Below are 11,761 nucleotides of genomic sequence, written 5' to 3'. Positions count from 1 at the left end.
TTTTGCAGCCCAAGCCAGACCCGTGGGATTCAGAACAGGCGTAAGGGACATGGATTCTGCCTGGGGCTACTGGAGTCTGAAGAGCAGGTTCACAGACGAAATGTCCTGTCCTTGTCTAGGCCCATCGCTTTATCACCCTAGACTGAATCCCTTTAACTGGAACTGGAGGATTGTTGTTGATAAATTTCCCCTTTATTGCCAATATAGCATTAGCTCATGTTCCCATTTGATAATTATTTTCATTCCAAACTGCCACTGTTGTTACTCTGGCGAACTGAGCATCTAAAATAACAAGGACTGTCTGTCCTCCTTGGAAGGCCATTCTGCTCCTGTGAGAGAGATCCCTCTGTCCCTGGAGATCCTTAATGAAGTATTAAAATGTCCTCATTACCCAAACAAAGACGTTCCACCGAGCCTAGGGAGCTCCTGACTGAAAGGAAGCCAGCTTTTCCCTGTCTTTATGGACACTGTCGTCCATGAGAACTATTATTACTCTCCTCTGCCATTTTATTCTTTCGTGAACCAAGTCTCGGGTGACAAAAGCACATTTACACCAGCCTTGGTAAGTTTAGAGACTCTGAGAGCTTGAGAGAATCCTGCCCACCAGACCCAACCCCCAGGACTGCACACCAGGAAGGGCCCCAGGGCAAAGTCAGTGAGGGAAGTGAAGTCACCTGAGCCCTGCGTGACATCTGCTGGTGGCGGGAACCACCTACTAGGGCAGGGGAAACCTGACTCGGATGAGTTCCCAACACTTTCACATTGCGAACTCTGAAAGTAAGGATCTGAAATTTTAAAACAACATAATCTGTAATGTTTGCGAATGATCGATCCCTGAACAGAGGCACATCTGAGATTCGAAGGTGACCCCCACCTCCAGTGAGCAGCAGAGATGTTCCTCACCATTATCTGTATTTCCCTGCTGCTCGTTAAGGATTACCTCGGGGGTCCTTGTTACAAGACTGAGTTCAGCCTCTGCTCGCGAGGAGTGTCTCTGCCGCCCCGGAGCGCGGGGCCGGGGCTTCCCTGCGGCCAGCCTGTCCGCAGAGGCTGCGTCTGTGCCCGGACTCTTGGTCCCCGCCGCTGGGACGAGCCTCCTGTATCGCTCACGTCCCCTCCTGAAGCACCAGCTGGCAGGACCCTCCTTAGGGTGGCTGAGCCCATAGAAAAACGTCCGAGTGCCGCGAACGCTTCTAATTCCACGCGGATGCCCTGGGGTGGCCCGTGACACCCTGGAAGGGCTGCGAAACGCGGTACCAGCCGCCGGAGCGTCCCCCAAGTTTTCTGCCGTAGCCCAAAGTCCGGGGCGCCGCGTAGCCAGAGAGAGAGGCGCAGCGTGGAGTTGCCTAAGCCCCCCTGAGCCTCTCCGAATAGTCACTGTCCCCTCCTCGACCCAAGACGGGCGCACACTGCGCACAAGGCCAGGACGGGGAGACCTGCCGGCCTGCCCAGGCGACTGCGGGACTTCCCAGGCGTCCGAAGGGCCGCGCCCGGGCCGTCCCCTGCTTCTGCGGGCGCGGGGCGCGGGGCGCGGCTCCCCGCCGCGGGCCCCGGTGTGCGCGCTGCCGCAGGTCCGCGCAGAGGCCCCCCGGGAGGTGCTGGCCGCACCCCGCTAGGGCCTCCGTGGGCGCTTACGGGCGCTGTCACACAGTTCACATCAAGTCGTGCGTGTGTGTAAACACGGGAGCGAAACGTCGGTACCAGAACTTCTACAGAATGACCTGCGTTTATGGGATTTACTGTGGGGTTTTTTGTTATGGCCCAAGCTTGTATATATATTTGCTTCTCACCTAGGAGCGGATCAGATCAACAGTAAAAACGATTTCCCTTGGATAAATCATTTTGAAACATCGATGCCATACAGGACATCGTATCTAAGGCGCCTTATTAATTTCGGTAGGTTCCCGTCTCACATCGCCACAAACAAGGTGGCCCAGACAGGGGAGTCCCACATCGAGGGGCCGGCAGGACCACATTCCACCCGGGGGCTCTCAGGGAGCATCCTGGCCTCCAGCTGCTGAGTTAGGATTCAGCCTAAATTCAGGATGACCTTTTCTTGAGATGCTTCAATTAATTGGATCTGAAGGTGTGCCTTGGTCTTTCTGGAAAATTAGAGCGACCACGCCCTTATGCTTAATGAGATCAAGCCTTGGCGCTGATTGGTTGGCGGACCTCTTCCTGGCTATAAAAGGGCGGAGGAGCCGGCCAAGTCCTTCACTGGGGGACCTTCTCAGCCTGGGAAGCCTCGTTCTCCAGCGGGAGCTGTCAAGTGGGAAAGCTCGTGAGAATCCCTCCGGAGCCATGGAGGCTGCTCCTCTGCCCCAGGAGTCTCCGTTCAACGTCTTTTCGACACTCGAACCTGCTTGGTCCAATGCAGGCGGAGCTGAAGTCCACCGGGGACCCTGTCGCCACGAGAAGCCAGCGCTGCCTCATGCGCGGGCTCCCACCGAGCACTGTTCCAGTCGGAGGAGACCCTCTGGGGTCGGGGCTGGGCTTCAGAACTTGGGGAACACGTGCTACGTGAACGCAGCCCTGCAGTGCCTGACCCACACCCCGCCCCTGGCCAGCTACTTGCTGTCCTGGCAGCACTCGGAGACCTGCCAGCAGCCGATGTCCTGCATCCTGTGTGCCATGCAAGTTCACGTGACCCAGGCCCTCCTGCATCCCGAGGACGTGATCCAGCCCCTGAAGCAGCTCCTCGCAGGCTTCCACAGTTGCCGGCAGGAAGACGCCCACGAGTATCTCATGTTCACTGTGAACGCCATGCAGCAAGCGTGTCTGCGTGACTGTGAGCAGCCGGCCCGGCCCTCCGAGGACGCCACCCTAATCCGTCAGATATTTGGGGGGTATTGGAGATCTCAGATCGAGTGTCTCCGCTGCCACAGCGTCTCTGACACTCTAGACCCGTTCCTGGACATTACCCTGGACATCCAGGTGGCCGAGAGTGTGACCCAAGCTTTGGAGCTGCTGGCGATGCCTGAGAGGCTGGATGGTGACGACTCCTACCAGTGCAGTGTTTGCCTCAAGAAGGTGCCTGCTTCCAAGACCTTGACTTTGCACACCGCCTCGGAGGTCCTCATCCTGGCGTTGAAGCGGTTCTCGGGCTTCACAGGCAGCAAGACGGAGAAGGAGGTGCGCTACCCTGAGCGCCTCCGCCTGCAGCCCTTCCTGTCTCCGCGGGGCGCAGGGCCCCTGGTGTACGAGCTCTACGCTGTGCTGGTCCACGCGGGGTGGACGTGCCACAGCGGACATTACTTCTGTTACATCAAGGCTGCGGGTGGCCAATGGTTTAAAATGGACGACACCAAGGTCACCGCCTGTGATGTGTCTTCTGCCCTGAGCCAACGTGCCTACGTCCTCTTTTACATCCAGAAGAGTGGACTGGAAAGCAACAACGGGAGCGTGTCCATGAGCGAGGAGCGGAGGTGCCTCGGGACGGAGCATAGAGTCATGGGATCAACCCAGTGGGGGCCCGAGAGTCACTCCAGTGTCACAGGTCCTGGGGTGGAGGATCCTGTGCAACAGACTTCAGTCAAACACACCTCCTTAGAGCAGTGGAGATTGCTCCAGGAGCAATCCCGACCGAAGCCCGAATTCAACCTCAGGAAAGTGGAATGTGCCCTGCCGGCCAATGCTGTCATGATTCACCCGCCCAAACACAGAGATGGCATGACCAAGCATCTTCCTGCGCAGGAAAACCACCTGCTCACAGCCAGGGGAGAAGCCAGGGCTAAGAAGAGGAAGAATAAGGGGCGGAGGTCTCTGCACGTGTTTCAGTAATCCCGGCCGCAGCGTGGCCGCACGTGCCTGTCCTGCAGAGCATCGGGCTGACGGCCTGGTCAGAGACTCTCCCGTGGGCTATGTGTGGAGGGTCCATCTGTGCGTGGGGGGCAGGGCCTAGGATTTGTGGTTTTTGCAAAGTGGGCTGTTTGTGAATCTATGTAGTTGCTTTCAAATATTAAATAAAGAGATGGAGGATGGAGTTTATTTTTCCATGTTTTCTAAGGGATTGAGTGTTTTACCTATCTGGGCGGGTCCTGGGTATGGTGGCGTGGGGGTCTCAGGGTAGGTGGAGGTGGGCGGGGGCTGGATGCTACACATCTGTCCTTGCAGCTGCTTGGATGGGTTACTGACAGTCAGCAGGGTGACCTGACCTGCCGGACACGAAAGGTGCACAGCCCGCAATTGCACACGGGTGGCCACGGAGTCCAGCTTCAGCTTCTGCCTCATTCACCTGAGATGCAGACTGAACCCTGGTTTCACTTCTGGGTGTCACTTCTGGGTAGAGCTCTTGTGTTCCCGTCACAGTGAGATGTCACGAATCCCTTGCTGTTGACAGCCAGATGAAAGACTTCATGACTTGGTTCATACCCTCATCAGTAAAACTGGGCTATGCGTTTTCCTTCAGCCTCACCCACCTCCTCCTGACCCCGCAGAGAATTTCTGCCCTCGTGACCCAAAGGGGCAAGTCAGGTGGCAGAAGTATGCCCTAGGGTCAGGGTTTAAATCCTGGGAGCACTCGCTGGCTCTCTTCCTTGAGGATGCCTGGGTGATTAGGCTGCAGGTGCCTGTGAATGGGATTTTGGGTGGGGAAGGAAGGGTGGGGCAGCCTGGGGCCAGGCCGGCCGGGCAGAGGGCGGCAGGCTTATTCTTTCTTGGGTGCTCTCCAGGGGACGGGCTCTGAGGCAGAAGCCTGCCGTTCTTCTAAAATTGTGTATCTTTTGTGTCTTATGTTGTTTTAGTTTGTAAGCTAATCTTTTAGAAATAAGATAATTAAAAGCTAATAGGGGGAAGGGAAGGGGGACTCAGGAGTTAAAAAGATTAGCCTTAGTTAATAGGCTTGATTAAAGTCATGACTAAAGAATTAAAGGCTTTAGCCTTAATTGATAGGCCTAAGTGACTAATACAAATGGAATGTTGCTACTCCAAAATGGTGTAGCTTTTGGATAAAGACTCCTTTCTTTTATCACCAATAAAGAAGTAAATAAATAAATTCTGGGAGTACATTAATCTACACTTAATTTTTAAACTCAAATTTTTCTGTCCCTTTTTAAGGAAGACATTTTTTAAAGGAAGTGGTCTTAAAATGGGTTTATTTTCTTTTGGTTGAATTATCATCTGGAATCTGTTTCCTGGAGCCCTCGGAGAGCCCTGACTCCCAGGTCCTGGTGGGGGAGGGGCAGGACCTGGGCAGGTTCTCTCTTATAGGTCAGGGACTGCTCCCTGGTGGGGGCAGGGTGGGGTGGCAGGACTTAGGGGTCTTAAGGGGGCCCTGAGGCCACTGGAGGATTACAAAGGACATATTTAGAGGGCAAAGCACTGAAATCTGTTAGTGTGACATGGGGAGGGGTGTTCTTGACTGAGAGAAGGGAAGATGCGGGGACCCCCAGGTGAGGCCCAAGCTCTGGAGGGGACTAAGGCAGGAAGTCAGGGGCCTGGGGCAGGAGTCTGGGTATTTGATCTGTGAAGACAAGAGGAAGAGTCAAGGGAAGTTGGAAACTGAGACAGGAGGGAAAAAATGGGCTCATAACTAGACCTGAGATCAGACCTGATGGGAGAGGAGGAGAGCGGAGAGGGGTAGGACAGGGCTACCTGGGCCTGGCTGAGGAGAGGGCACCTGGGTAAACTCTCGGGAAGGTGTTGCCCGGGGCAGATCGAAGTCTGGCAATGCGCTGTGAGGAGAGCGCAGACTGAATTAGGGGGAAAACCAGCGCAGAGGAACAAGGGACCAGGGAGTGAAGAGGCTGAGAGAAAAGCAGGGCCACAGTCTGGGCCGGAGCACAGAGAACCATGGAGAACCGAGGCAAAGCAGGGCCTTGGGGGCAGCGTCCTGCTCTCCAGGGTTAGCAGCAGCACAGAAGCCGTGGGAATCCACCCGTGTGTGTGTCTGCTGTGCAGGCAGCTTCTGATATTCATCAGGAAAATAGGCAGCTCTCTCCCTGAAAAGGTCTGGTCAATGCTTAAGGGCCAAAACCACTGAAATCACTCCTAAGCAAAGTTATCATAAAAAGAGACAAGGACCCAAAGCAATGACCATGATGACATAAATAATTTGAATAGTGATATTAAAATTAAACTACATAGTTAGAAATTAAACTTAAAGCTCCAGAGGGGATGACAGTAGCCAGTAAGGGGACTCCTGAGGTCCTTGGACTCGGTGTCTTAGGTATGCACCATGTCCCTTGTCCCCTGATGACCAAGGGAAGCAGCAGGATGGGAGAGTTGAGGCCCCGGATAAGCTGTGAGGTCAGGACAAGTCCTGTGTGAGTCCTCCAGCAGATTCTAGTGCTAAGAGGTGTCAGGACACACCCTGTCCCGCCGGCCAGGATAGTCGTTAGTGTCCAGCGTTTCCCGAGGTGGCTGAATGCACGGGCTCCTGCAGGACGGCGTGGGGCCTGCGCCACAGCAGGGCCCCCACCTGGGCTCAGGAGCCCCGACTTTGGGGAACAGGCTGGGCAGCCTCTAAGCCTCATGCCCAGGCTGCCTGACAGCCATGTGGCCCAGCTGGGCTCCTGCCCTTTGGGCCACAGTCCTTGGAGGGCCCCCTCACTCCAGGCCGGGTCCTGGACTTTCAAAGGCGTAGAACGGACTATGACCACTTGGTCATAAGTATGTTGTAGCAGGTCTGCTCTTTGGCTTACGGGCTGACGTGTCTTTCCTGGGACCCTGAGAATGCTTCTAGTTATTTCCAGGTGCTCAGAGAAGGAAAGGACTCGCTCCTCAAGTCCCCCCTGAAGCATGGGACACTCCCTACCAAAGAGGGGACACGGAAGCATCAGAAAATTGACCTCGGAAAGGACACCTTGGGGAGCAAATCTCTCTAGGACCTGCTGTGTGCACTTTTGTCTGTAATGACATAGACACCCTGAAACAATAGAGAAAGTGGATACAATGCTGTGTGACCACAGACACCACAATTATCCATGACAGGAGGGTAATGACCAAAATCATGGGGGAAGGGAACTATGCTCAAAATGATGATCAGAATGACGTAAATATTGAGAATTCTAATAGTGATAGCCACTACTCTCTGCAGAGAGTACAATTCCCCCGAGTGCACAAAACTGCACCCACGTGGACTATTATAGGGAAGTCCACATTCCAGGATCGCACAGGAATTGCTTCCTGGAAGGCAGGAGGAAAGAGCAGTTCTGTGCTCTTTCTAAGGAAATGCTCTCTCCAGACCTACAGGGTTGACCTTGACCTAGTCAGACCTTATCCTGAATAGAAAAAGGAGGGAGCATGTGACTGAGCTGACATTTTGACCTGAAACTACAGGAGTTTTCAGACATATCTACCCATGATGATCACATGCAAAGCTTTGAAAACCCAAAGCCCCGCCCTCTGAGAGACACAGTATTTTATGTCACTTGGAGTGGGACTCAGGAATAAGTGTCTATGAAAACAGCCAAATGCGCACAGTGTGGGGCAAAGGGAGACTCAGCCTGCATACTGGCTAATCTCCTTTCAAGGTGCATCAGACACACGTGGGCGTGTCGTGGATGCGCGTGTAGTGATGCGTCCAGCTCGTGTGCCTGAGGTCCTGCACATCTAAGAAGCCATCAGTCCCACAAGACTCTCCTGGCCTCTCAGTGAAACGAGCTTTGAGGACCAATCACTGTTTTAAAAATGACAAGAAATGCTAAGGGATGATGACCAAGTACAATGTTATCTGGCAGAATTTTATTAATAATGAAAGAGACTTGTAAAACGCAACTTTAATACAGCATTTCATAAACAAAAGGTACAAAGTCAGGGGAAACATCCCCGTCCAGCTTCCACTGATACAACACAGTGACAGTCTCAGCGCAGCACAGGGACCACCACTGAAAACGTGCAGGGCACGCAGGTGAGCACCTCCTCAGTGTCCTCAAGTGAGACAGGTGCGACCTTACACAAATTCATTACCTGGCTTCCTGTGTACAGGAGTTTATAGGCTGCTTTGGCAACTGGACTTAATTTCCTATACAATCAATTTAAATTTACAACATTAACCTTACATTCTAGTTCTATAAAAACAATAACCAGTCAACTACAAAAGGGCACCGTAAGTACACCCGTTCGCCTACAGAACTAAAAACTGCAGTGATTACATGTGTCCCGAGACAGCGTCTAGCTTCCTGCATTTGTCCACACAGCACAGCAGGGGACGTGCTGATTGGCCAGAAAAGCTGCACCTGGTGACATCCCTGCACCAGGTCAGAAGTCACTCGGGGTCACCAGGGCAGAACGACAGGACTGGTCAACACGGGTGTCTCACTGGCCATCGCTGTCTTCGGAGCAGGAGGAGACCTGCAGACCCTTACAGAGGACACGCAAGGGGACGCGGGCACAGGGTCCCCCTGACGCCCCTGGGGCGGGGGAACCCTGACCAGGAGGGGCCGGCTCCTGCGCAGGCGGCACTCAGGGAGCTGCCAGCAGCCTGGCGCGCCACTGGCCTCCGTCTGTCCTGGCGAAGACCATTCGGAGGGGCTTGCCGGGACCCTGGGGGACGTGCCACTGGCCTCTGTCTGTCCTGGCGAAGACCATTCGGAGGGGCTGGCCGGGACCCTGGGGGACGCGCCACTGGCCTCTGTCTGTCCTGGCGAAGACCATTCGGAGGGGCTGGCCGGGACCCTGGGGGACGTGCCACTGGCCTCTGTCTGTCCTGGCGAAGACCATTCGGAGGGGCTGGCCGGGACCCTGGGGGACTGGAGGACCCTGGGACGTGCGGAAGGCCCCGACAGTGTTCAGGAGAGGTCCCTCGTGTGGATGCAGGAGGTCAACGCTCCGTCCCCGGGCGGGAGTCTTCCCGGACGCCCGCGGCGCCCCTGCAGGTCTGAGTGCGGGTGCACCTGCTGCAGGACGGGGCGTGTGGGGGAGCCCGGGATCCGGCCTCCATGCGCTCTGCTGGGGGGACGGGCAGGGGCTGCGTCGGGGCTTCTTCTGCGGGTGCTGGCAGCTCTGCACGGGGGGCGGGGCGGGCCTCTTGCCAGCAGCCTTGCCGCTGAGTTGGGAGTCCTGGCCCGAACCCTGCGCAGCAGGAGGCAGGGGGCTCCAGGACCTCACGTCGGGGAGCTTGGCCTGAGCCTGAGGGGAGAGGGCATGACCTGGGCCGTGACACTCGGAGGGGGGGTCCGGGACAACGTGGGTGCCTGCTGGGAGAGGGCTGCCAGTGACAGGCGGGCCCTGTCCCTCGGTTAGTCCAGCGGGAGAGAAGGCGCTCCCCTCAGCCCTGCTGATGGGACACACTGTGGATGTCACACCAGGTCTCCCCACAGGTGACCTACTGGTGGCACCGGGCTCTGGAACACATCTCTGGGTCGTGTGGACGGGCATAGGCTGGGTTGGTTGCTGCAGGGGAGATGGCAGAGACACACATTAGAGTTTCCTCTCCATCAGGTACAAAATGAAAGGAAACAAAGAAAGAACCGTGACCTAAAGCGAGACACGGACAGGAAATGCGGAACCAGCCGTCAGGGACAGGTGATGAGGCCGTGACCGCAGGCCGGTCAGTGTGACAGAAACACAAAGGCCCCCCCATGCCTGTGCTGACAACACATACACACAGAAGCTCTCACACGTGCGCCCGCTGACCAGAGGGAAACAAGCCTCCCCTCCCTCTTCGGGAACGGACACACACCAGGGTGCTCGGAGGCACTTGGAGGGCTAACGAGCGTGGGCGGGAATTTGGGTGGACGGGACCCGATTTCAGGCGCCTGTTCCCTCGAAGGGACTGCACTTTCTGGAAGCATCTATGAGACCATGGCCGTGGGGCTGCACGCTGCTGGCTCACACAAGCACGAGGCACGATCCGAGACACCCCGGAAAGGGACACCGGGAAACTGCACCACAGAGACCACGGCCGCCCGCGAGAAGTTCCACGATCCCGCCCACACCGAGGGGGGGGTGACCCCGAAGAGGAAAGGGAACGGGGGACACTCACCCTCACGTAGTCACAGGGTGCAGTCTGTTCCTTCCGCTGCTGCTGGGGCCTCGCTGGGGGTCCCCTGGGGAATTTCTGGAGCAGAGCCTGCAGCTGCTGTGCTTCAAGCCTGCAGGACAGAACATGGTAAGCGGGAGTCACTCCACTTCTTGTCCCCATGGGGACAAACCTTTCTGGGGCCCAGGCCCTGTCCCTGGTTCTGTGTGACCCAGGGAGAGAGGCCAGGTGCCTCTGCCAGACTGGCCCTCCCTCACCTCTGAGCCTGCTGCCCCTCCCCCCGGCAGCCTCCCGGAGGAGACTGATCATGCGAGTGTGATCCTGGCGGCACGCGGCTCTGCCCTCTGTCCGCACGCCCCGCCCTGGCCACGAGGTGCCGATGCAGATGGCGTGGAGATAAGGGGCAGGGGCCATGGATTCCCGCAGGCTGGGCTCCGCCTCCGCAGGGCTCACCTCGGCCTCTGCGCCTCCTCCGCCGCCGCCCTGTATGCAGGGCCTGGGTCCCGCGCGTCCCGAGGAGTCCGGTTCTCCTTCATCTTATTGGAACTCAGGCAATGGGGGGCTAGGGCGCCATCCCAGCGCTTCATGGGACACCGGAGGCTGCTGGCCTTGTGCCCGAAGGCCCCGCAGTCCTTGCATTTCACCTGCGGGGGGCGGACAAGGTCAGCGATCGGCCCAACCACAGGCAGATCCCAAAGGGGACAGGAGGACGGCTGTGGAGGCTGAATGTGGGTTAAGGGCAAGGACAGACACATCGGGCTCCCCAGGGGCCTGATACCGAAGACATGGTGTGTCCCACAGCCCACGGTAGTTGGGGAGGGACGCGGGAGAAGGAATGGTAGGTCTAGGCGGGGACACAAAGATCCGAATGGAAATATCTGGGCACAAACATGGGAAGCGAGTCCCCTAATTCCCCAGGGTCCACCCTGCCTGTTGAGTGCACCCAGGCAGGAGCCCCCGGGAGGGGAAGGGACCCAGCAGTTATGGGCTCAGCGCGTGCTGTCCCCCCCAAGGCCTCCGACAGAGCCAAACGCCCACTCACCCTGGGATCCTCCTCCTGGGCCGCGGGAGCCCCGGGGGTCCTCTGCCGCTTCCTCCCCTTCGGAGCCTTCGAGACTTGGCAGGACCCCCGCTGTGGGTGGCGACCCGCCATGGGCCACACCACCTTGCGGCCTCAGGCCGCTGCTTCTCAGCTCTGGGTTGGAGGCACCCCTAACAGAAAAAAGAAAGCTTTTCAGAATCACGCAGAGAAAACCGCACCACGTAGCCTCTTTCCCACGGGGCTGAGCGGAGCTCTGATCCCCTAGGAAATCCACCTGCGCAGCCTGTGAGCTCCGGTCCCGGACCTGCGACCACGCTCTCACGGCCACCTACCCCCAGGACAGGACTCGAGGAGACTATTTACCTCCAAGCAGGACCCTAAGGGGAGAATCCTGAGCGCCACCCTAGTCCTAGAGCCCCGTTTCCCCGAGGGACGGTCGGAGGTCCAGAAGGGAAGGAAACGCGCCGAAGTCGGGCTCCGCGCTCCGTCCGACAGCAGGTCCGCAGAGCGGTCGTGCGGGACCGGCGCCGCGGGCGCGCGGCAGCTTCCCGGGGAGGCGGAAGGCGCACTGGCGCAGGTGGCAGTGCCCGCGGGCTTTATGCTGCTCCGAGGTCACGCGACACGCAGGGGCTGCCCAGCACATTAGCATAATCCCCATGGGCGGGGGCAGGTCCCGACCTGGCGCCCGGACCTTGTTCCCTGAGCCTTTTCATGGGTTTTATCTCGTTACGTGGACCCACGTGCTTCCTCCTCGAAAGACGCATCTGTGAGAAAAAGACGCTCCCGTGGGGCTGCCC

General features: G+C 57.4%; 2 protein-coding genes across 2 annotated transcripts; one reads left to right on the top strand and one right to left on the bottom strand.

Moving 5' to 3' along the window:
- Nucleotides 1-2,301: 2,301 nt before the first annotated feature.
- LOC149996627 (ubiquitin carboxyl-terminal hydrolase 17-like protein 6) lies at nucleotides 2,302-3,780 on the top strand. The gene has a single exon (XM_090258240.1). The coding sequence runs from the start codon at nucleotides 2,302-2,304 to the stop codon at nucleotides 3,778-3,780; it is 1,479 nt and encodes a 492-aa protein (XP_090114366.1).
- A 4,623-nt stretch (nucleotides 3,781-8,403) lies between these two features.
- On the bottom strand, nucleotides 8,404-11,075 carry LOC149996626 (protein FAM90A13-like). The gene is made up of 4 exons (XM_090258239.1): nucleotides 10,965-11,075; nucleotides 10,376-10,566; nucleotides 9,926-10,034; nucleotides 8,404-9,069 (listed from the first exon to the last, which is right to left on the bottom strand). The coding sequence occupies exons 1-4, from the start codon at nucleotides 11,073-11,075 to the stop codon at nucleotides 8,404-8,406; spliced, it is 1,077 nt and encodes a 358-aa protein (XP_090114365.1).
- Between the last annotated feature and the right edge of the window lie 686 nt (nucleotides 11,076-11,761).

This window comes from Furipterus horrens, unplaced genomic scaffold (assembly GCF_987537825.1).
Source record: "Furipterus horrens unplaced genomic scaffold, mFurHor1.1.pri manual_scaffold_12, whole genome shotgun sequence".
Classification (NCBI taxonomy): Eukaryota; Metazoa; Chordata; class Mammalia; order Chiroptera; family Furipteridae; genus Furipterus; species Furipterus horrens.
The sequence above is the reverse complement of the archived record's forward strand: the minus strand, read 5'-3'. Positions and strand labels throughout refer to the sequence as shown.